The 25,405-nt window shown below is 41.5% G+C and overlaps 1 protein-coding gene across 1 annotated transcript in view; it reads left to right on the top strand.

Annotated features, from left to right (window-relative positions):
* The window catches only part of Tmem131 (Transmembrane protein 131), a 101,395-nt gene that overhangs the window by 73,660 nt on the left and 2,330 nt on the right, over window positions 1-25,405 (top strand). The window contains exons 3-21 of the mRNA XM_080265923.1: window positions 1,296-1,324; window positions 4,590-4,673; window positions 7,641-7,764; window positions 8,357-8,470; window positions 8,920-9,042; window positions 9,519-9,682; window positions 10,057-10,240; window positions 11,424-11,532; window positions 12,101-12,253; window positions 13,544-13,788; window positions 14,367-14,537; window positions 15,070-15,294; window positions 16,227-16,418; window positions 17,155-17,383; window positions 18,008-18,177; window positions 19,048-19,232; window positions 19,519-19,780; window positions 20,382-20,586; window positions 22,072-24,210. Coding sequence (XP_080122049.1) covers window positions 1,296-1,324; window positions 4,590-4,673; window positions 7,641-7,764; window positions 8,357-8,470; window positions 8,920-9,042; window positions 9,519-9,682; window positions 10,057-10,240; window positions 11,424-11,532; window positions 12,101-12,253; window positions 13,544-13,788; window positions 14,367-14,537; window positions 15,070-15,294; window positions 16,227-16,418; window positions 17,155-17,383; window positions 18,008-18,177; window positions 19,048-19,232; window positions 19,519-19,780; window positions 20,382-20,586; window positions 22,072-24,210 — 5,107 coding nt within the window. The remainder of the gene's footprint in view (window positions 1-1,295; window positions 1,325-4,589; window positions 4,674-7,640; window positions 7,765-8,356; window positions 8,471-8,919; window positions 9,043-9,518; window positions 9,683-10,056; window positions 10,241-11,423; window positions 11,533-12,100; window positions 12,254-13,543; window positions 13,789-14,366; window positions 14,538-15,069; window positions 15,295-16,226; window positions 16,419-17,154; window positions 17,384-18,007; window positions 18,178-19,047; window positions 19,233-19,518; window positions 19,781-20,381; window positions 20,587-22,071; window positions 24,211-25,405) is intronic.

Raw genomic sequence — 25,405 nt, 5'->3', positions numbered from 1 at the left:
CATGTCATCACCATAAAATGACAGATTTATGCAATAACCTTCCTGCTCTGCCATGCTTCTTAGTTTAAGGAGTTGCTAGCTCAGTCCATCACCCTCAAACTTCATGTCTCATTCCACATCATTGTAATTATCACGAACTATAAGCCCCCCACCCCCACCCCGACACACAGATTCCAGTTAGAGACATCCACTTCAAATTCTGAGTACAGTACTTTTCATTAATGATCAGACATCATGAAAATTATCAGCAGTGTATAAACAGAATCACATTTCCTTCATTTAGAACTGACAAAAATGTTTCCCCGGTTTTATGCTGTGGAATACATTTGATAACATTAATGATTCAATTAATATCAGTACCTGTAATCTGATCTTGTATCCTCAACATTCTTACACACTACTTTGCTTCTCAAATTAGTACATTTATTGAGAAGACATGTAATTAATTCATTAGGATCTACCCCTTTTCTGTGGCCTAAGATTTCAATTTATCTGACAGAACCAACTCGGATGCTTAGTAGATATGGCTTAACACCTCATTAACTTTGTCTTGAAATGAATTATTAAAAATGACCAAATGGAAGGTACCACATTAGCTACTGTAACAAATAATAGTAATAGCAGTAGTGGTAGTAGTAATAATAATAATAGTAGTGTAATAATAATAAAAATACTAACAGTAATAATAATGAGCAATAACAATAAAAAATAATAATATTTATAACTGGATGCATGATTGAAAATATTACAGTAAAATACTCGTAAAGCCTACTACCATCAATCGAGTGAATTCTAAACTGAGTAAAGTACTATACTAGTAGACAGAATGAAATAAAAATTGAAGAGTATTCCACCTAAAAGGCTTAATATATATCCTGAGGGAATAGTTAACACAAGGGAGTGATTTAGTTGAGATTTATGTGACACGTTAAACCATTAGTGTTGGTCTTGGTATTGATTACTGGAACCACACTTTTAGTGCTGACATATCACTGTGCAAACACCTTGGTCATATACTGTATACCTTTCATGTTCTTTCATTTTTCCACAGACTTTACGTGAGTTTTATAGGAGTGCAAACTTGAAGAATCTCTCTCTCTCTCTCTCTCTAATGACTCCACAGAGGTATTGATAGAAGGTAGTCAAATTAGATATCATTATGCTGAAAGGTGGAAGAAATTATATCACTGAATCCCAGCCAGTTCGTTACACATTACACATATCGGCAGAAATACAACTTGCTTTGCTTTGCCTGTATAATATTGACATCTAACATGCCTCTCTCTCCATTTCAGATTATAAAAACGGGTGAAACAGAAATAAGGTAAGATCATTTCAACACTCAGTTCAGATTCTTAATAACTTTCAACACTCAGTTCAGATTCTTAATAACTTTACATCAGACGGTGCACTTTCAGAATAGTTATACTGTAATGCATAGTAGTTTGTACCCTAAGTCATGTTTTAAAGGAGTGTTTGTACCATTTACTTTGAATTTAATTTTGATGGCTTTTAGTGCTATTTTTAGTGTTACTGTCATTTCAGTTTTACTAGCACAGGTTCATAATGGCTTTACTTCAGTGCATTTTCAACATAAATTGCATTAAGTGTGACCTCAGGGTTAAGGGACTGAACAGGGAGGCTGCAGTGGATTGTGCAGCGTGGAAAGCCGCCATTAGGTGACCAAGGCCAACAATTGCAAGCATGTTGGAGCCTTTAAAAATGAAATGATGTATATTATCTGAATGTACTGTACTTAATATCCTGAAAAGATAACAGGGCTAATAACTTGGGGGGAAAAAAGACCCACTAATGTGTGTATGAATTTTAGCCCTTTTTATGTGCAGTTTTAAAATACAATGCTTAATGGACTTCTGTATCTGTATTTTCAAGTATCTCAACAAGCAATAGTTCTTTGGGCTGGATGTTTAAATCCTACATGAAGACGAGACAACCCCATTTTTGACAGTCTTGTATGAAACTTGTGTGGTTATTAGATCTGATCAGCCAGTAACCTACACTACAGCATTAAGTTGGCAGTGCTAGAAAGAGAGCAGACTCAGGCCCATATTCCAATCGGTTAAGGAAGCTCCCTAACACCTTTTCCTGATTTTTTTTTGCTTATTACACCTTGCCATTCTCTTTCATGTTATATAAATCCTTCCCATATCACCATACTCTGCATAATTGACATACACAAGGATATTAACCAACCATACCTGAAAACAAATCGCCAAGGGAGGGGCGTTAGGGAGCTTCCTTATCTGACGAGAATACGAGTTGTACTGTATCTTCATTGCATGCCTCAGAAATCACCACCTAATATTCTGGCCTGTAGTTATTTGACTGCCCTATTCCGAGTGACAGCCTTTCATAGGTGTAATACCGTAAGAGATGGTTGGAGGTTTTTCAAATGGACCAGCAAGGGGAGTGGACTGGTCATCTACCCCTAAATGTACTGGACTGCATCAATCTAGCCTCAGAACCTAGCCTTGACCCTTACACCTTGATTATTATTATTATTATTATTATTATTATTATTATTGAGTTTTAAGCATATGACATGTGGAGGTGTAGGAGGACTACTGGGCCTCGGAATGGGTCACTGCCCCCGAGAAATAGGCCCTGCAGCCTTTGCCCAGAGTCAGACACGTAAAAAAAAAAAAAAAAAAAAAAAAAAAAAAAAAAACTGTGAATTTCATCCCCATTATCTATCATGAGTACTTAAGGTAGGTCAGTGTTCTCTGCCAGTCGATACATACTAGTGTGGTAGGTCAGTATATAACCTTTAAAGTCATAAAAGTCTTACCCTTTGACATATACAGACTTAGCAGGTTAATTCCCTAGGCTTTAAATTGCAATACAGGTGTCTACTGAAATCATTTTACCTCCTCATTAATTCCCTAGGCTTTAAATTGCAATACAGGTGTCTACTGAAATCATTTTACCTCCTCATTAATTCCCTAGGCTTTAAATTGCAATACAGGTGTCTACTGAAATCATTTTACCTCCTCATTAATTCCCTAGGCTTTAAATTGCAATACAGGTGTCTACTGAAATCATTTTACCTCCTCATTTCTATACTCCTTTTACACTAACTTGCCCTAAAACTGTCCTCTCTCCATCTTGAAGGCTCAGTTGTAACAATTAATTATTGCTGGAATATGATGCTAGTCAAGAAAATGTTCTGTGAAAAGGATGTACAATGTTAGCTTTGTCTTATTCTGTCACTGAGCTACGTGAAATAAGCTTGAGGGGGATGAGAGCTGGGCCAAGTTATAGTAAGAACAGCATGTTTCTTTGGACTGAAATTAAATTGCTGTAGATACCTTTATGTACCAGTTTTGAATATATATACCAGTATCTACTGTATTATAATATTTAATCCATTTGCCACTAGACATCTGAATAAAATCATGAACCAGTAATAAGAATAAAATGCCATGTGTCTCAGGAGGGAAGGGTATGACTTTGAGGAATAATAGAGGAGAGAATTTTAAGTAAAAAATGCTACATCAATACCAGTCCAAATACCAGCTGTTTACTTATGACCTTATGGGTATTGTATGAGGAAGGACAGTGACGCCCCATAAATCAGTAACTTTTGCTCCGTAATGGGTCGCACGTGGGCATGTGTTGATGTAGCAATTTGTACAAAGAATTTCCATCATCTATCACTATCTGATCTGTCTGTCTGCCTGTCTTTCTATTTGTCTGTCTGTGTAGCTATATATGTCTATCAGTATGTTTGTATTTCTCTCTCTTCGTCTATCCAGTTGTCTGCGCATCAATTTGTCCATCTGTTTATCTGCCTCTGCCTGTTTCTTCTGATTCACTTATACTGTTTAACACATTAATAGCAAAGGGGCTAACAGAGGTTGATGCCAGCTCTTCACTACCAGACATCTCTCTTAAGTTCAGCAAATTTGTCTGATGGCTGCAAGAATAAGAAAAAATATATATAGGATGTGAAGGCATAATGTAAATTGATATTAAACCCAGTACTGCTGAAAATCCCTGATATAACCATCCATTTGTAGCAAGACAAGAAGAATATGGTGGTGGAGAGGGTAGCCTTCATGTGGTGGCACTGTTGTAACCAGACTCCACTGCCTGGTTGTATAAATGTCCTTCATCTCCTTCCCTATTCTCTAAAAGGAGGATGGTGGGTGGCAAGAGGGGGGCACACTCAACCTGTAGTTTACTGGGTTCACTTCCAGATGACCCAGGAACCAGAAGAACAAGAGCAGCAAGAATAAAACACACACGAAAGGAGTTATTGTATACTGTAAACTCTTTCACTATAACGGATCTCTAGTATGCTAAAAGCAGCCAATATTAAAAGGAATTAAATATAAGATGGTCTGGTGTGAGGGGGGTTAATGTATTCTGTATTGATTCTCTCTCTCTCTCTCTCTCTCTATTTTCCCCAATACCTTACCTCTATGTATCAGTGCAATATTTCCCAGACCTACGCATAACAGTAACAATCAATATCTTCAGTTTCATTACATAATATTTACTAACAATTTCCCATCTATGGATAATTTTTGCCTTTTTATTTATTTATTTATTTATATTTTTTTCAGATATGGGGACATCATCGACGATAAAGGGGTCCCCTCAAAAAATTATATTGTTTTCGATCCCCCACATTTAGATTTTAAAGAGCAGTAAGTATATAATATGTTTTTCAAGTGTGTGTGTGTGTGTGTGTGTGTGTGTAATTAATCTTACCAAATTAGTAAGTTTACAGGATTGTCATGGTAATTTGTTATGAATATATGAATAGTACATCAGTGTGTAAGAGAGAGAGAGAGTTTGAGCTCGGATAATAATATGTAAACAAGGTAAATGGGGAATCAAGAGGAGTTAGATTTATAAATAGACAAGACCAACGAATGATACATAACGTTGAGGAATATCAGCACAGAAGTTCACCTGATATTTTACTTCGTTTGCTTTTCACTTTCCTTGGCTTGCTAATACTCCCAAGCTGAGAGAGGCTTGGTATATTTCTGTCCATAGGTGATTCTGTGATATGATGCGTCAGGGAGGAAAATGATGGACGTGCTGTAAGTATATAGTGGATGGTATCAAGTAGCGTGCCAACTTTTGTCCCAGTAAATGATGGAGGGTGGCATGAAGTGGTTGGAGGGAGAAGAGAGGTTTGGAGGATGAAGTCTGGGCAAAGCTAACTGAATGAATACAAAATGGGGAAGGAGGAATGTTAACCATGGAATATAAATAATGCAGATGACGAAAACTAAATGAGCACAAGGTGAGAAATATATTCCTGTTCATGTAAAGTCCTACACTTTAAGAGTTCTTCAGTATGTTAATTTAGGTCGATGATAGTTTAAAATTAAAGGAAAAACTCGTGATACTGGAGGAGTTTGGCAGTTGAGATTGTTTTATTTCACACTGTGTGTTTAACAGAACAAGGCTGAAACTGAAAATAGCTTGTGATAACTTTCCTGTTGTAACTAACATGGTTTTTACAGGAAGAAGTAGACAATAGGAGGATATAGCAACCTCCTTTCCTTATCCATCCTGCATTAAGAAATATTTGTAATAAAAACTGTGTACAGGAAAAACAGGGCTCAAATTGTGACAGACTAGTGTATAAATATCTTGCTGCTGTACCGGTAACTAAGCTGGTTTTAGGGAGAAGGAAGGAATAAGGAAGAATTAGCAGGATGCAAGAAGGAAAACTGAAGTTGTTATTATTATTATTTTGTATTATTATTATTATTATTATCATCATTATTTGACTAATATACTGTAAACAGCAGTGGAGAGAGAGAGAGAGAGAGAGAGAGAAAGAGAGCTGTTTGAGAGTCTTGTCACATCTATCACATGTGGGGGAATTCCCAAGAGGAAACAAGACGTCAGTGACGAGGATAGGTAGATAAAAATAAGAGTGGCAGATGGAGAGGTGATAAATAAAAAAAGTAAAAAAAAAAAAAAAAAAAAAAGTCAGAACTCTGTATAGCAGAAAGGAGGAGTGATAAATGAGAGAATCATAAGTGAGAAGAGAGCACGATAATAAAAAATACGAGAAACGGTCAACAATACAGAGGGGGGGAGAGAGAGAGAGACTATAAGTTAAAAAGAATAAGAAAAATAGTAAGAAAGATAAACAGTAGAGAGATGAAGTAGCAAGTGATTGAAGTAATGAATTAGAGAACTGATGGATGAAAAACAAAAGAGGAGAATGACAAGAAGAAATATACAGTATACAGTAACTGCAAAAAAACAGCAAGCAGCAGTAGAGAAAGTCGACAAGGGGAAGTATATAAAGTAACTGCAAAAAAACAGCAAGCAGCAGTAGAAAAAGCCATAACCAACAGACAGAAAACAGGAACATATGAGTGAGGGTGACTTGTCTAATCTTTCAGGAAGTGAGGCACCGGCAGCTGATATCACATTCCGGATCCCTGCACAAAAATAAGTCGAACCTCCACCAACACAGAGTCGTTTTATCGCACGTCTAGATTTTTACGAGCTATGACATTTCCTGTTTTTTAAAATCAGGTTACATCCTGTTTCACAAATGTGCATTATACAGTAGTTAGCTTGGAGTTTTAATGGATATAATAACCTGGGGATGGATCACTGTTTGAGGAAAGGCTGTCAAAATATGCAAGTATTATCATAGTTAACTTTGGTCTGGGGTTTTAACAGATATGTATTTTTTTTTAGAGAGAGAGAGAATTGCAAAAACTGGCTCATGATGCAAGATTTGTGTGTGTGTGTGTGTGTGTGTGTGTGTGTGTGTGTGTGTGTGTGTGTGTGTGTGAGTGCATGCATACATGACAGGATACTCTTTTCTTGTCGTAATATACGGTATTTGAAACCATTAATCCTTTCACAATGAGAGGTCTCACCAAAACTAAATGAAATCTTTTGTCAGTACCAAGAATAAGCAAAAAAATTAATCATCATAATGAAGGGACTAATGGAGGCAGTTTTTAGCCTGATCACTATGAGAAATATCCCCAAAGCTGAATAAAAAGTGAAATACTGCAGTTGTCAATTTTGTGTATGGACTAAGGTTCAGTAGTGTAATGTGCAGAACAGTGGTTGGTACAAGACTTTTTAAAATGAATGAACAGTTTGTGTGTAAAAGTATTCAGAGCTGTGTTGAATTTGAGGTATCGGTGTGGTATTAAAGTGTTTAAAGGTACGATATTGGTATGATTTTAAATAAAGTACAGTGTGGTAAGGTGTGGGTGCCCATTATCCTTTCACTTGATGTAGTGTTGCCTGCAGGTTACTACACTGAGTGACAGACAAAATGGTTTAATGTAGCCCGGAAAATCATTAACTGTGTTGGATGGTAACCACATAACAAGACATGGTGCATGCCTGGTGAATGCTTGGTCATATCAGTGCTATCATGTGAAGGTGTTCTGTCATGGGATAGGGAAGGGATGGAGATGTTATTTCAGGGGATGGGGAAGGGATAGAGATACTCTTTCAGCAGATAGGGAAAGGATGGAGGGATATTAGTATGATGAGGTAGGTCCACTGTCCAGTCATATTAGTGCCATCAAGTGAAGGGATGGCTCGACAGGTCTAGTAATGGAAAATCAGGTGCATAGAGATGTCGTATACCAATCTCATCTCGCACACAGCCCAACTGGGATGCCGTTGATGAGGAAGGTGGTTGTGCAGAACAGCAGCCCCGAAACCAGCGTACAGCTCCACTCCCTATCTGGCAACACATTACACTTCCACTGCACCTTCTTCCAGGATAAGGTACTGTATGCATGTGGAGTTATGTGGAGAGACACAAATGAGGGAGTAAAGGAGCATTGTGATGTTGTCGTGGATGTTACTGGAAGCATTTTACATGGAGAAACAGACAGACAGATGAGGAAGTAAAGGGGCATTATACAGTAATGTTCATGCGGATGTGATTGTAAGTGTTTGACGTGGAGAGAGATAGACACATAAATGAGGAAGTAATGAAGGAATGTTGTGGTGTTGATGCAGATGTGACTGAAAGTGTTAAGAGAAATACATTGAGATGGTTTGGTTGTTTGGAGAGAATGGAGAATGGGAGGCTGATTAGAAGACAGCTGTTGTTAGAATATGCCTGATTTTGGCATCTGTGTATTCCATATGATGCTGATAATTATGACAAAGATGATGGTAAACTTAAATCAGTATAATGTGTGTACTGTATTTTGATGATGAAGATAATGATAAAGATGATGATATAAATGAATCACCACAGTATAATGCTTGTATTGATGATGATGACAATGACATTGATGATAAAGTTGATGGTAAAAGCAAGGCACTAAAATACATGTCTTATGATGTTGACAATAGATTTTCCTTTCAGGTGGTGTTGCCGGGGGGGAACACCTCATTTGATGTGGTGTTCCTGGGGCGGGAGGAAGGCCTAATAGAAAACACCATCTTCATACACACGTCTATTGGGACCTATAAGTATGGGGTAAGTCAAGTGTGTATCACAGCTTTACGTATTCCACACCATCCAACCCATACACCCCACAGACTTTGCAGTTCCCCGTACACCCCACAGACTTTGCAGTTCCCCGTGTCTAAATTCCATATATCCAAAATCACTTGGCCTAGATTTTCATCCTTTACAGCTTATTTCACCTTCCTCAGTGGCAAAAAAGACAGTGCTACAACTCTACACCCTTTCCAATAGCACTTCGTCATGACTAGTGCCATATTCTACTGTTAATCTGTGACAAGTCAGTATTCAAAATGGAGAAATGATGGGCCAGATTAATGTGAAATGAGTATAGTGGATCTTTACCATGTGTTTATTTTCATCAGACAAAGACCTGCAACCCCTTTCAGTTCAGTGACCAAGTGTAGTCAGAGTGGAGGATAAGTCTGACAGGTAACCAATCACGTGTGTTTGTCTTTCAGGTGCGAGCAGTGGGTACCGGGAACCCGTACAGACTACGACCGTTAGTAGGGGTACGGATGCCTCTCAACTCCTCGTACTCCCCTCTCATCCAGCTTCACAATCCTCACCCTCACTCCTTGCAGGTAAGACTCACACTCATCAGTAAGTTGAGTTGGAATTTTGCAAAGTGATATCAGGTAAAAACCATAATTTCTTTAGAGGAACTTCAGAGATTAGGGAACTGACAGTGGATTGAGCTTTTGGGAACAAAATCTGTGTGGAAAGTGTATGACATGGCACACCTTCTTTTTGTTTGTATAACCAGGAAGTGGAGCTGCCCAGTTATATCATTACCACCCTTTGAAGGTGTCCCTAGCTAACACATTTATCACAGTGAAAATGTAAATGGTTTCCTGTAAGCCAAGAAACCATTTACAACACTGGGTGGTAACCATATAACCAACTCATACGTGCTCCCTACGTGTCAGCAAGTGGGTTGGTGGAGGGTTAGTGCCCCTCCCCGTAAAACAAATAACTCAAAGTCAAATGGCCACCCCTTACAGGATTATGGCGTCTGGCAATAGAAATAGAAAAATGTAAATGCTCTTCTTCCCTCCAGATAACAGAGATGTACAGCACCGGGGGTGACCTGCACCTGGAGTTGCTCTCTGGGTCACAAGAGGGCCAGAAGAACCTGTGGAACATCCCACCCTACCACACCCGACACCTCATGAGAGCAAACTTCGTGGCACGACGCGAGAACAACCATACCGCATACGTCAGGTGAGCTTCCCACACTGCCACTTGTTATATAGTTCGTTCACCATAACCTGGTCCAGATTACAACCAGATTAACGTCCCTTGGTGTTGGCTGTTTTTTTTTTAGACCTTTCACCTTAAAGTGGTCCAGATTTTTGTCCTCTTTGCAGCTTATCTCCTTTAATGGCAGAAAAAGACAATACTGTGGCTCCGCATCCATTCCATAGCATTTTGTTGTAAAATATGGGGACCATTTCCTAATTTCAGCAACTGTGACAAGCATATTACGAATCTCACTTGTATAAGGGTTTCATTATCAAGTGTCTCTCTCTGTACTTATCTGTGTGTAGATAGATAGATAGATATCAGCATTGTCACTATCATTTGTGTTTGTTTAGAATCGTGACAAGCGAGAGCAGCAGCGACTATCTGGTTGTGCCAGTGGAGGTGGAGGTGTCGGGTCAGCCGGGCCTCTTCTGCCCTCAAGACGGTCTGCACTTTGGCCTCCGCACCCCTCACGACCCACCATCTTCCCTCCCGCTACACCTGCTCAACTCAGCACACAAGCACATACACATTCAGGTCAGTTACAGCCCCAACAGGGAACCTACATGTGAGGGTGCTGTGTACCTTAGTGTAGCTACTATGTCCACCCAGGAGCCAAATCACATATCCCAGCATCTTACTGTGGGAAGGACCCTGGTCCACGTCTAGCAAGATGCTTCCAACCACAAGGGGAAGTCAGATCCTTATACAGTGTAAATGTACTGTACTGTACTTGTTGGGTGGACCCACAGAAGCAGTTGCTTACCTGTGGTTGACAGGTCTGCTTAGCTAGTCTGACTGCATTTAAGCAGCAACAATAATGGTAACCCCATTCTCTCTTCTTGTCATCAGGTTTTTTTATATCTGTCTATTATTTATACTTCGTATAGGAGTCCCTTAAAAGTTTCTGTACACTCTTTGACTAACACGTCAGATCGGCAGACAAGCACAAATACATGCCAGTCGTAATTTAACTGCTAATCACCACCACCATCTTCACCCATATTCACATATCTGAAGTCTATTAATTTTTTCCACTACGTATTTTTTGTTACATATCTTGTATTCCTCCCACTCCACCTGTTCAGTTCATAAGTCAAGCACACAGCTACATAATTGGGTATAAATTGCCACCTTATATTCTTGGCTTGTTAACTGTTCTGTCATTTGTTTGTTCTTCCCACCTGCCAGGATTGTTAATTTGTGGTTGTTATGTGAATGATTTTGTGGCCCAATTCATGGAGAATATTATTTAATAGTTCTGATACTTCTTGAGATTTTTCTTCCTTGTTTGTGGATCCTAATTACTTGATTTTTTGATGGGTGACATTATGAAGATGATGATGATGGTGATGTTGTTGATGATGATCATGGTGATGATGGTTATAGAGTTTTAGTTTGGACACTGACTTGTATACTTTAGGTTAAGTTCACTCATAATGAGAGTGTAAGAATAAAGTCTGAAAAGATGTCATTATACAGAGAGAATAAAGTCAGAAAAGATGTCATTATACAGAGAGAATAAAGTCAGAAAAGATGTCATTATACAGAGAGAATAAAGTCAGAAAAGATGTCATTATACAGAGAGAATAAAGTCAGAAAAGATGTCATTATACAGAAAGAGTTAAGAATAATAATACCAATACTAATAGCATTTTTTCTCTTTGCAGTTAAGAATACAAATATTAATCGCAATCCTCCCCCCCCTCCCTCAATGCAGAATGTGATAACCACACCGGTGAACGACGCAATAACGATTGACTTTAAGCCAATGAAGATACCCCCCGGAACAGTTCGACCCACACAAGTCGCAACAGTAACATTTGATCGTATGTAACATTATTTGTGTGATGTAGTGTTTATGCTGAACCAGGGAACCACACGTGTAAAGCCTAGTTAGAGGGATAACGGGGAAAGTTAGAAATATCCTGTCTTAAATATCAAATGTGTAAAGCCTAGTTGGAATTAAGGAAGGTAGATCTCACCTTGTCTTAAACAGGGAAGTAAAAATAAATGGAACTGTATTTAGTGTTCATTTAGGTTGTGTCCATACACGTTGCATTTGAAAGAGTTCAGAGATAGATTTAGTACAGTATTTTTGGTACCTAAGATGGTATTTTATTGTTAATTATTTTTAGTTATCAGGGCTAAGAGACTAAATAGGGAGGCTGCCAGAGATTGAGCAGCATGGAGAGCTGCCATTAGGTGACCAATGCCAACACATTCAAGCACGTTGGAGTCATTATAAATGATAGTTATGAGCATTACTGAGCTTGTTAAATTCAAAGCAGTAGAATACCAGTAATTTTGTGGTGAAATATCAAGTTCCAGTCTGTCACATCCCATTGTACCCATACAAATGTATACACTTGTACTGATATCATCTTCGTTCTCCAGCTTCCAAAGTGACGAGTGGTAAGAAAGTGTCGGGTAAGATCCTGATCAAGAGTAAAGTGTCTGCGTACAAGCTGAGCGTCCCCTTCACGGTGGACCTTCTACACGGGGCCCTCCTCTACAACACATCCATCACCAAGTTCTACACGGGTGCAGGTCAGTACCATTCGGGTTCACGGTGTCATGTAGTTCCTGTCTTCTCTGTCTGTGGGTCTTACTGAGGTGTTCTTCTTTCTTTTTTCCATTTTTCTATCTCTTCAGTATCGTGTAGTTCCTGTCTTCTCTGCCTGTTTTGGGTCATAGATGGGGTGTCTTACTCAAAGCGGTTTGTATGGTCTTGGTTTAATTTGGCTCTGCTCGCTTCTCAACAACACACATCCATCACCAGGTTCCACACAGGTGCAGGTCAGTAGGTTTGGGGTTTCAGTGTCTGGCATTTCCTGTCTTCCTTGCCTGTCGGGATCCTGTTTGGGTTTATGCTTGACTCATCTTGGTTTGTATTTTGTTCAGCACACTTCCGTTCTCTGTTCTTCCTGGCTCTGGTTTTGTATTCAGTTCTGCTTGGCTTTGGTTCTGTAGTTCACCTTTGGATCTGTGTACCAAGGTGTTCACACAATTTTGATGTTTGTCTTGGTTTTCATGCAGTTCTGACCTGTTTATGGTTTTTGTGTAATTTTCATCCATTAATCATGGTTTTTGTGCAGTTTTTGTTTGTCATCACGTCCGAGCATTTTTCATGTTTATCGTAGTTTTCATGGGAATTTTGTCTGTTTTGATCAGTGCCAGTGTCTTCTACTCACCTCCCATTTAATTTGTTTCACACTTTTTTCCCCTCCACTGCTAACTTGTACACATCTTCACTGGCACAGGTTATTACAAATGAATCTCTTTCTCATCTTTACCCCTGTCTGCTTTGTTCCCAGTTTTGGTCTCACTATTTATGTCTTCTCTTGTTTAAATACCAATTTCCATGTCTCCTGTTCATTTTGGTTCTTGTGTCATTAGCATTTTGACTTGTTCATCATTATTCTTACCGGTACATGGCTAATGACCTGCTTTTCGCATCGTTGTAGGCTGCATTTGATAAGTTGTAGGTACTAGGTGGGTGGCTACCATTGACCCTGGTAGGTACTGCCTTGAGAGTGAAATGTGGCTACAAGTTTGGTACTATACCTGGCCACACAGTCATCAGTCAGACAGGACACATTCATCCACAAGTACAGTCACTTGGTTATCATTCTGATTGATTGTGCAAAGTCCAAGCTGAGACTTTCAAATTGATGCAAATGTCCTCATACATCTGGATTTTGTTTTTTTCCCAGTTGCATCCAGCATCAGTTGTGAAGTGATTAGCTGGTTTGAGTATTTTTTTTTTAGCTTCCAGTCCACAGAAAACATCATTGGAAGGGAGGTTAATATGATGATGACTTTATTTTTCCATTTCAGATATAGGGTCTGGTGAACCTCAAGTGGGGTTATCGTTTGGTGGGATACAGGAGAGCATTGGGGCGGTGGCAGGGGTGCTGGGTGGGATGGTGGGTGGGGTGGCGGGCAGTGGCAGTGGAAGTGGAGGGGGTGGCATCAGCAACCCCAGCAGTGAGCCACGCAACCTCACCCTCACCAACACCTTCCCATGCCCTGTCGTCATCTACAACCTCACCCTGCCAGACGAGGCCAGGAAACACTTTGAGGTAGGAAAATTGGGGCTTGTACTTTACATTTTTCCTTCACCTTCATTCATCTCATTTATAAAGACTCCAACCTGCTTGCATACGTCAGCCTTGGTCACTTAATGGCAGTTCTTCATGCTCCTTGAAATCTGGTAGCCTCTTTATTCAACTTCTTATCCCTGTGGTCACACTGTATAACCTCATTGCAAGTCTTTTTCAGTGCCTCTCACAACTCTGCCCTCAGTGTTTACACTTCTCACCATCAGCACCCAGTTGCCATCCTCCATCCTCTCCACATGCCCCAACCATCTCAATTTATCCCTTCTCATCACAGCCAGATGTTCATTAGTAATAACAGCAAGTATCCTGATGCTATTATTACTACTACTACTACTATTGCAACTCATCTTTATCATCATCATCATCATCTGGACATCCTTTCCCACCCAAGGGCAGGGTGACCTTTCCCACCCAAGGGCAGGGTGAGGAGTAGCAATGTCCAGACAGCCCAGATTTGCCCAATCCAATGGGCCACGCTCCCATTCACTACAACTACTACTACAATTACTACAACTACTAATATGCACATTAATTTTCAGGTTGGTTGGGGAGGGTCTGTAGTGGTGGGTGAGGGGGAGAGTGCCCATGTGGCTACCCTACAGCTGCTGAGTGTGGGCACAGACGCACGACTCACCACCACCATCACTGTCCACACCAACATCACCACCATCACCATACCGCTCAAGGCATACAACGGCAAGCTCACTAAGGTTAGTATCACTCTCTCTCTCAGTAACCTTACCTCACCTCATTCAAGGGAGGGGAAAGAGGTATGGATTCATCAGTTCACTGCATGGGATGGCCCTGCAGGGGTGGTTGCTTGCCTGTGGTTGATGAGTCTACCCAACCAGGCAGACTGGGATTACTCTGCAACTAGTATATCCCTCTGTGTGTGTGTGTTTTTTTTTCACCTGACAGGACTGGTCCATTTGTAATTTGAAAACCTGGTTGTGGTTGCATGAAATTTGATGAGCCTTAATTATTAGATAGGAATGAGTTTCCTTAGTTATTTGTTAGAATTATCCTCCAGTCTGACCATACTAAGCCATTAGCTAAACCAAAGAGGTTACGGGTCTTTGTCAGGTGAAAGCAACCATGCTGTAGTGACTGGGGGAGGTTTGAAGTGTAAGAGAGAAGAGTTGATTATATTTTACAGTGTTCTTTGTTACTGGCTGCTGCCTCACTCCATTTTAGGATGGGAAAAGAGGAATGGATGAAGACTATGATATTTTTTTCTTCCAGTACATCCCTCCTGTGGGCGGGGACTCCTGGCTGGATTTTGGAACGCTTGGGATGGGTGATCAGCGTGACATTTACTTCTATGTGATCAACGAGAACCCTGTGGAGTTGCGGCTGCGTGGCTGGGGCTCCAACCTGACCGGCAGCGCTGTGGAGCTGATGGGGGTGGAGGCCGGCAACATTACATCCATACGCAACCGCAACAACATGACCTACACCAATAAGAGTGTGAGTAGTGATGTGCATGACCCTCATAAACAGCCGTCTTCAAATCTCTCTCTTATTACACTAGGGTGGGGCTTCAACCCGACCGGCAGTGCTGTGGTACATACTGGGGCAACATAACATCCCCACATAACCACATCACCTTGACCATAAAGAGTGTGAGTACAACTGTGTAAGACCGTAATAATCACCTTGACCTTAAGAGCATGAGTACGACTGTGTAAGACCAAAAGAAACGGCTGTATTCCTATCTGTCCGTACTGCATCCATTCCTGAAACAATGTGTCACAGTTATTACTTTCTGTGACTGTGGTGTTATACTGTATGATGCAGTAGAACGCTGATTTAAGTGAGACAGGGGACACGAGAGTTTCATGTAATAACCTCAACAAATGGTATGGGGTAGCACACTGCTGAAAAGGCTTATTCATAGGTTTCACATTGAGATAAGCCTTTGGATCACAACAACAATAATAATAATAATATAATAATAATAATAATAATGACAAGAGCAGGAGTGTAGCCAGGATTTTAAAAATGGGGTAACCAAACCTAATTTTAGGGTGGCCTAAGAAGAAATGTTTAAGGGGGTTAGAGGACGTTACCTCGGAAATTTGGGATGGCCAGGCATGATTCAGGGTTGGCCAGTGCCTTTCCCCCCAGCCACCCCTTTGCCTGTGCTGTTGAGTAAGAGTAATTAATACCAACTTCCATTACCATTACTTAACCTGAAAACTTTATCATTACTATCTATCTATCAATTGCCAGACGCCTTAATCTCGTAAGGGGTGGTCACAAACAGATCGTTTCCATGTCGCCCTGCCATTTCACTGCCCTGCCCCCAGCTCACACCCTCCTCTCTCAAGTCACTACTATGGTTGTTACTTTATCACAGCGACTACTACGTAACCAACAAACTTTTTCTTCCTCCGCAGTTGTTCCTGAAACCCAACCACTACGCGGCATTCAGAATCGGCGTGATCACCCCCGACACAGAAGGCATATTTATTGCAGAATCCTTTGTTCAGACGCAGTTTGAGCAAATTAAAATTCCATTCCGACTACGCACGGCAGATGGTTCCCTCAGTGTTGTTCCAAACACCATAATATTCGACAATGCATTTCCGGTAAGTGGGTGATGACCATAGTTATTATTTGTGAGTCTTGAGATATACATGTACCGGTACTTTTCACTGTAGCTCTTTCACCTTGGCCCAGATTTTTGCCATTTTTTAGCATATTTTACGTAGCTCAGTGGCAGAAAAAGGCAATACTACGGCTCTCCATCCTCTGCAGCACTTCTTCATGATTAGCTTCATGATCTAGTGTTAATTTGTTACAGCTCAGCATTCAGCATAGAGAGGTAGCAGTTTTGGGCCAAGTCAAAGTAAGAAGAGTATAGTTTAAGTGGCTCCATAGAAGGTTATCATCATAAATAAGTCTGATAGGAAGTCATGAAGTGCATGTGTGTGTGTGGGGGGGGCGGTGCTTGTGAGGTGGAGTCAGGATTCCAGGGACTTGAATGTTGAGTAAGAGTGTGATTCATGTAATTAGCAAGCCATGAGTCTTATTCTTTCCTTTTTTTTCACTCACTTTCAGGACTCTAACCCACCCCATCCTTATGTGGGAAAAGAAGTCTGGATGATGATGATGATGATGTTCTTTATATTTGTGCTGAAAGAGAATACATATAATGATTGTTGTTGGGTGCTGGCTGATTGGCTGAAGAATATATAAACACAAACTAATGGTGGTGGTGATGGTGGTGATATTTATTTTGGGGCTGAATGAGAATGGTGATTATTAACGAGTGCTGGCAGATTGGTTGAACACTGTATAAACATCAGTCTTTCTGTCTTTCAGGGTAAAATATCGCACCAAAACCTAAACATCCTGTCCACCTTCGGGCATCCAATGACAGTCAAAGAAGTCAAGCCGCTTCCCGGTGATGCCCGGTTCTCCTACGAGGCCAGTAAGTCTGGCTCGGCCACCCTCCAACCTGACCACAAGAGTCACATCGGCCGACTTGTGTTTGACCCAAAGCTGGAGTGTGGCTCAGAATGCTACACTGGCTTTACACTTACTGGCAAAGGTGAATTCTTTTATCTGTGCAGTGAACTAGACTGTACCCAACACACTGGTGTCTTCATGACCAGTATCATATTAATGCTTATCTCTTGGTACAACTCAGCATTGAAGATGGTGAGGGCAGTTTTAGGTCAAGTTAAGAGTTAGAAAGAGTATAGTAAACTGTACTTCTTCAGTGAGTCCAACACCCTTTCCATAGCATCCATTGTGACTGGTTTAGGCATTAATTTGTTAAAACATTATGTACTGGTTATAGGTATGTAATAATTGCAGGCATTAGTATATACTACCCAAGAGTGTCTATAACTCACCTTCACTAACAATACAAGATAGACAGTGGGGCAAGTGAGGCAGAGCAGCATCTACCTCAAGGTAAAACCCCACAATAAGCTCTCCAACGCCTTATGATTTTACATTGGTAGCGACGATTCTTCACGTCACCCACAATATTGACGCTGATTTTCACCTATCCACCTGTCTACCTACATACCTCCCTATCTATCCTATTGACAACTGGCACCACATTCTAGTTTTTATATACAGTAACATTCCAACCTTCAAAATGGAGAGATGGCAATTTGACACCATTAGAATTAAAACGTATAATAGGGTGTACATTCTTTTTCAGTGGGTCAGCAGTGGGTCAACACACTGTCCCTGACCTCCCACGTAGCAGACACAGACACCAGCCTGTATTCCAGTCTGCGCTCCCGCTACCTCAACCTGTCCGCCACCACCTTCAACACCTCCATCGTCTTGCACACGTCCGAAGTACATGGCTTCCATTTCACCGCTCAGGTACATTCATAGGCATTCAGCATTCTCTCTCTCTCTCTAACATCTGTAGTTGTTTTATCACTACTTTTCTCTACTGATAGTTATTATTATTGTAAGTCAGATGTATTACAAAATATCACAACTTGTACAGTATATTCATCCTTCCGTCCTCTTCTGTCTTTCTTTCCTTCATTCTTTCCCTGTCCTGTCTACATGTGACTTTACACTCCCTCTTCTGTCTTTCTTCCCTTCATTCTTTCCTCTTCCTTCTGTCTGTGGGTGACTGTACACTGAGTGACAAGCCAAATGGTTTCCTGTGCACCAGGAAACCATTTACTATGCTGGGTGGTAACCATATAACCAAATTTGGCGCCTGGTTGTTTAGTGAGTAATTATGGCATTCCAGTCGGTTTGAGCCGGTGAAGGTTTATATCCAAGGGATGGTTGGGGTTTACTGCTCATGTAATGCCACTCAGGGATGAGTGAGGCTGGTCACTCTCATCTTAAATGTCAGGACCAACTTGCCTAACCCCGGGCTTCTATGCTCCTCATGGGGTAACGTAGGATTGGATGATGATGATGATGATGATGTAATTTGGGGAAACTTAAATTAGTTTATGTTTGGAGAAACAGATTGGCTTTAAAATAGCATTGAATAAGGCTGGGCAGTCTGTCACTGTACCAGTAGTAGATACTGTAGCACAGGACTGGAATTTATATGAAAAGAATTGTAAAGACGGGTGACGTAATAAGACTTACTGTACAATCATTCTCTTGAAAATAAAAAGGTTTGTTGCTATAACGCTTTGCATCTTCATCCCTCCCTCACAGGTCCCATAATAGTAAAAAAAAAATATATGTTGTAACTCTTTGCAACTTTGTCTCCCACAGGCAGCACTGAAGTGGCCCAGCCTGTTCTCCGTGCCACAGGTGACATTCCCACTGACCCAGGTGCACAACAGCAGTGTGCAGGAGGTGTTTGTGGAGAATCCTGCCAGTGTTCCTGTGGTGGCACAGATACTACTGCTACACCACTACCCTGCCACACAGCACCTCCTCTCCATTATACACCACCAGTAAGTATACAGGTTTGATTTTTATATCACTGCCAGGCATCATGTCTTGCCAGTTTCCTTTTTATTCATCCTAACACCAGGTGATTTTCTTCACCAACCCTTTCACTGCAAATGGTATCCTTAAACTACCCAGCCACACAGCACCTCCTCCTTTAGTGTTTTAACACTAAGGTTAGCTGAGGCTTAGGCCTCTGTGTTCCTGATTTCAGGGACAGTGCAGAATTGTATGATGTTGGCAAGTTACACTAATTCTGATGTTTTGTAACCATACAACACTCTTCCACAGACTGCCTCAGGATGACACACTGCTGACTGAGGAGGGTGGTGGTAGTGGAGGGGAGGTGTTTGGTCTGGTGGATGCAGACAGTGTGAGCAGCAGCGGGGGAGGCAGTCGTGGGGGTGGCTCCACCACCACCACTACTACACCAGCACCCCAAGCCCCGGACATCACCAGTGGATTGGCCCAGCACCGCAGAACACTTGAGGAACATTTCAAGACCAGAGTGGCAAAAGACAGTATTGCCATCATATTGGAACCTGGTGCAAAGGTGAGACTGTTACACAGGTATGTTAGGCATCAACTTACATAAACACACAATTGCTTAGGTAAAAATAGTGTATCTTTGTTGTACACTCTTGAGCATCACTTTGCCCTCCTCTTCCCCAACCTTAGCATGAAGGAAGTTATAGCTTGAGTTTCACACCAGGTTCCTTTCACTCAATATAAAGATAATAGTTATACCCTTACACTGTAGTCTGTGTAAACGTACCAGGACAGCAGCAGCTTTACATTGACCAGTAGTTCTAGCGAAGTATCCTTGTATATGGTCTTACGTTACAAGTACAGTATAGTGCACAGTAGCTTGATTAGTGGCTCACAGAGGTAGTTGTTGTTGCTTTGTTCCGGTTTGTCCAGCCTAGCAGACCCATCAATCTCAAGCAAGTAGCCACCTTACCGTAGCAGACAGCACCTTAGAGTACTTGGGTTTAGGTGAAGTACAGTGGTTCAAATTCTCTCAAGGGTTCATTGTAAGTCTCTCTCTCTCTCTCTCTCTCCTGAGTGGTGTAAGTGGGATTGGCTGTAGCTGTTTTATTATTTTCATAAAAAAAAATCATGTGTGAGATTAACATATATGTAATGTTTATCAGGTCAAAGTGCGAGTGTCATTCACCCCCCCTGACGAGCGCAGCCACTCAACGGTGCTGTTAGTGCGCAACAACCTCACCGTGATTGATGCATTGCTGGTGCAGGGCAGGGGTGGCCGAGGATTTCTCAAGTTTGGCAATCGCAAACCCGGCTCTGCTATGCCACTCTCTTTCAACATCGGCGCCAAGCATTTGAAAGATTGTGACAGTAAGTAATTATTTTGTATTATATAGTACTGTTGTATTACTACCCGATTACTTGATGTGGATATGATAGGAAGCGTTAGGAGAAACACATTGAGGTGGTTTGGCCATGTGGAGAGGATGGAGAGTGAGAGACTGATGAGGAGAAAGTATGTGAGTGAGGTGGAGGGAGGGGGAGGCCAAGGATGAGATGGAGGGATGGAGAGGTATATGAGAGAGGGGGGTGTGAGCAGGGAGCAGGGCAATGAAATGGCTGGGGACAGGGCGACATGGAGGCGATTTGTTTGTTGCCACCCGTTACGGGATTAAGGTGCCTGGCGATAGATAGATAGATAGACCATTATATTATTACTTCTGTCAGGTTTTGTCTTGTGCGGTGGACCCTTTCTTACGCTGTCATTTAACAGGAGAAGAGGTCTGGATGATGATGATGATGATGATGATGATGAATTAGGTGTTCATAGACTAGTTCAGTTTTGTAAATGTCAGTGAGCAGTGATGTTTGAAAGCAAATGTTTATGGGAATAAAGTGATGTGTATTCCAAGAGAAAAGGTAACTCTTAGTTTCATGAATGGAGAGAGATTTGAACAGGTGAATAGTTTAAAGTGCCTTAGTGCAGTATAAGTATTGGAAAAGGGGTAAAAGTACAGATGAAGTGGGAAGCAGAGCAGAGGAAAGGAAGGTAAATGACACTGTATAAACCAAGGTACCAGGGATATGAATGTGAAGCCCGCAGTAGAATTTTATTACGTTGCGTTAGTGCCTGTTGTTATGGCTCCTGGCCTGTCTGGATGTGAACCGGGTGGACTGCAAGCCTTATTTGGCCTTTTTCCTCAGTCCATTATCCTTTTGGGGGGTAGGGAAGGAGCTAAGGAGGATTGCTGCGGTTGTATTTTTTGCCAGTGCTTAAAGGCTTCTGTCTCTAACGCCAAATAGAGTGACGAAAAATGTACTATATATGTGAGGGAGTTTTAAGGTAGAAGGAGGCATGGTAGGGCAGAAAGGTAGATGGATAAGGTCAGTGAGTGTGAGATATTGAGTTATGGCAGTTCACGAGACTAAGGAATTGATGGGACTGAGTTGGATGGAGGACACATGAACAGAGGAGCATATGACAAGGGTTTGGCACCTCCTTTTGAACTTTATAGTCAAAAGATGATCAGGTGGGTGTATGTACAGAGGATCAGACTGTGAGGCAGAGCCAAGATATTGAAGGCTTGAATGATTTGTGAAAGACTGTGTGACCCATTTCCCTGGGCGTGTTGTTTGATTTATTTCACTTTTGTAGTTTCTCTTTCCTCATTTCTAGACCTGATCTGACCCCCATTCTTAAGTAACAGAGGTCAGGATGATGATGGTTATGATGATTTTGCATGTCAGTATAACAAAGGGACAAGTTTTGTTGTTAATTAATTAAAATTTTGTTTAGAGAAAAGAGATAGGATGATGATGGTGATTATATTAAGTCATATAATCATGTTCTTGCAGGCAGCCAAAGTGAAAAATACTACCCACCGAACTTCACAGTAAAGCGTTCGTTTATGGCACGGAACACTGGTGAACTGCCGGTACACGTGTGGGGCTTCAGCATCAACGAGCTGCCGTGTGAGGGCTACGGCTTCAAGGTGTTAGACTGCCAGGGGTTTCAGTTGGCCCCCAATGGCAGCCACAAGGTTGACATCGCCTTCACCCCAGATTTCACCCTGTCTAAAGTTCAACAGCGGCTTATCATTCACACCAGCCTGGGGGTGGTTGAGGGTGCTGAGGGGAGCGATGGAGGGTGGGCGTCGCGGAGTGAGCCTGGGCGAGTGGAGTACGCCATGGTGGCCACGGTGCCCACACACCTGCTGGCAGAGTGTGGGGCTGCCGTGCCCAGACCCTCTTGGGAGCCACCCATCTACTATGTACTCCTCCCAGTTATGTTCACCATGTTCCTTGGAGCCATCGTCCTCGCTGCATTGGAAGCAGACTGCATACTGAAGAAGACTTTTATTGCCTTGACCACCTCCATCCCAGCCAATGGACACACGCCTGGATATGATAAGAGTAAAGTATTTGACCTTAGGACATTAGGGCAGAATGAATCCAAAAACAACATGTCTGTCAAAAATGGCTATGCCAATGGTCATGCCCATGTCGAGAATGTAAAAGCAAATTCCCAGTTACATTCAAACAACAACAGAAAAGGTCAGTCCTTGGCAGTTGTTGGAGATGTCACATCCAGTGGACGCAAGCCAAGCACAGGTTCCAACAATAAAAAAGTTAATCAGATGCCAAACCCTGGCACAAAGTCAAAATACACAAAGCATTCAGACTCAAAGTCTAACAATAATGTAGATTCCTACACAGGCATTTCAGACAACTCTGGCTCTCAGAATCAGAGTAAAAATAACAAAAATAAAAATAATAATGCCAAAGGAAATAAAAGTTCAGAAACTATATCATGGGCAAGTTTATTTCAGAGAGCAGTTGGCAAAAAGGAGGATGTTACTGAAAGTAATGACTCTCCAAAAAACAAAAAGACATCTGGCTCATATGTCAGAGACGACACAACTGTACAAAAACAGTCCGTGGGCACCGAGACTGATCTGCACATTGTGGAAAATTTCCCGAGGACAAGAAGACGTGCAAAACAAAATAATGAAGAGGAAACGTCATCCACAACCACAGAAAGTTCTAACACTGATGACCTGTCCATAAGTGAACGGGACACGACCTCAAGCAAATCGTCGGATATCAACTCATCTAGTCAGACCAATAAGTCATCAAAGAAGCGGGCAAACAAGACTAAAAGCCCAACCGGTAAAACTCCTAACAGCCAGATTCCTCGCACATCTGGAAATCAGGCTGAAGATAATGCAGGTTTTGAAGTCAGCACTAAAGTTAAAGGCTTGAAAAAATTGAATGATCAAAGTCGAACATTTGGAGGGGATATATATCAGCCAAACACGCTGGAACTACCATATACGCTCAAACCAGTACGTACTAAAGATTCAGAGCGAGACCGAGATAGTCACAAGACACCCAAGATCATCAGTAAAAGTGGAGGTTCTGTTGAAAGCGTCAGCAGTGGATGCTCTTCTCCCACACCAACTTGGGAGGATTCGCGTCAGACCTCGGTTGACCAGGACTTACCAGCGTCCAGTTTCACAACCTCCCATTCTAAACCTCAATGCCAGCCTCAGCCCTTGGCACCAAGGGAACCATCTTACTCAGCAATATTACTTGGAACAGACAAACAGAAAAGCAAAGTCACCCCACTTGCCAAGGTTCCTCCAGAAGTGAAGCGTGTGGAGAAGCCCCTTGGTGTAATTGGCCAGAAGACGAGCAGTGGAAGCAACAGCAATAACCTGGGTAGCGTGAGAGGTGTGCCTGTTCCAGCCACAAGTGTTCCAGTCTCCACCATCTCCAACTCCCCACTTTTCACTGTACCAGATGCAAACTACCAGCACATGAAAGACGACATGTATGGGCGTAGTCTGTACAGTGGTTATGTGGATAGTGGATCACTGGCCTCACAGGCAAATAGGATCCATTCCTGGGACCCCAAGACTCTTGCCCCTGCCATGAGACCTCCACCCGGCCTTGTTCAGTCTCCGGAATCTACTCGTCATGGTTCACTGTCAGGTTGGTGGACAGCTGGGTTCCTTCATACTTAAAGATTTAATCAGTTTATTGTCTGATACTGTAGTCCCTGAAGAATCTAAAAGGCTAATACCAGTATCTAGATTAAATGGTTCAAGTAGTCATTGTATTACAGGCTTTAAACTGGAGAAAGATTCTAACTTCTTCAGTCCAAGGGCTGTATTATTAGCCAAGTAAAATCTGGCTGTAGCTGGAGCGAGATATAAAAGTATGAAGTCTATATATACTGTCCCAGTGTTCATATCTACAGTGCTTGTAATGAATCCTGTTATTTTCCCACCCTGCTGGAGTCGTCCATCCCAGAATCTTTGTCCTGTTTGCTGTTTAACTCTTCCACCTCAGGGCTGTTTTTTTTTGGCTGGATATCCCACATATGGGGCTTTTGAGATATATACTATATTGTACAAGACAGTTTTTTGGATATAATATTCCACACCAAAAAATAGACCATAATAATCTGAGTTAAGTGATGACTTACATATTGTAAAAAAAAATTTGAAAGGAGATATCTCACAAATTATTCATCCACGTAGGATGTCATGAGGGTGTAGGAGACCAGAAGCAATCCAAGTACAGTAACTCCTTCAATCTGGGGACATCTGTTTTATTCTGGGTAACACCAGATAATTTTGTTAAACTTTGGTAAGGCATTCATAGATGCAGTAATTCCCTCACACATACACTATTTCAGTAGAGTTGCTGGAGAAGACTTGCAGACTTAGGAGTTATGTTTGCAGAAATGTATTTGTCAATAGTATTTGTTCACTGATACAGTATCTACAAAATAGTGCACTGTACTATACATTATGAAGATTGTATGCCAGTGGTAGTAATGATCAATTTACTTTCTTTTTCCACCTTTGTTTTTATATTCACTGATGATTTGCACATATTTTACCTTGGGTATTAACAAAGTCCATCTCATTAGCTTTTTGAGTTTCAAGCCAGTTGTCAGTCCTAATTAGGTGTTATTAGTTGAGGAACAGCTGTACTTTGTATTAGTGGGCATTTTAATGCTATGAGTGCTCAACCCCACATTCACATGTATAGAATGGTGCATGGCACCGACAGTGTGTATCCCTCAGGGGACCCACAGGAGCTGACTTGGTTAGAGTTTAACAGGGTAGGTAATGCCCAGCTGAAGGTTTTTCCTTTGAATGACCTGCTCTGTTGAGCA

This window comes from Coenobita brevimanus, chromosome 17, assembly GCF_032717465.1.
Source record: "Coenobita brevimanus isolate Jiangsu-jjx chromosome 17, ASM3271746v2, whole genome shotgun sequence".
Taxonomy (NCBI): Eukaryota; Metazoa; Arthropoda; class Malacostraca; order Decapoda; family Coenobitidae; genus Coenobita; species Coenobita brevimanus.
Note: the sequence above shows the minus strand (reverse complement) of the source record. Positions and strands in the feature narration are given on the sequence as shown.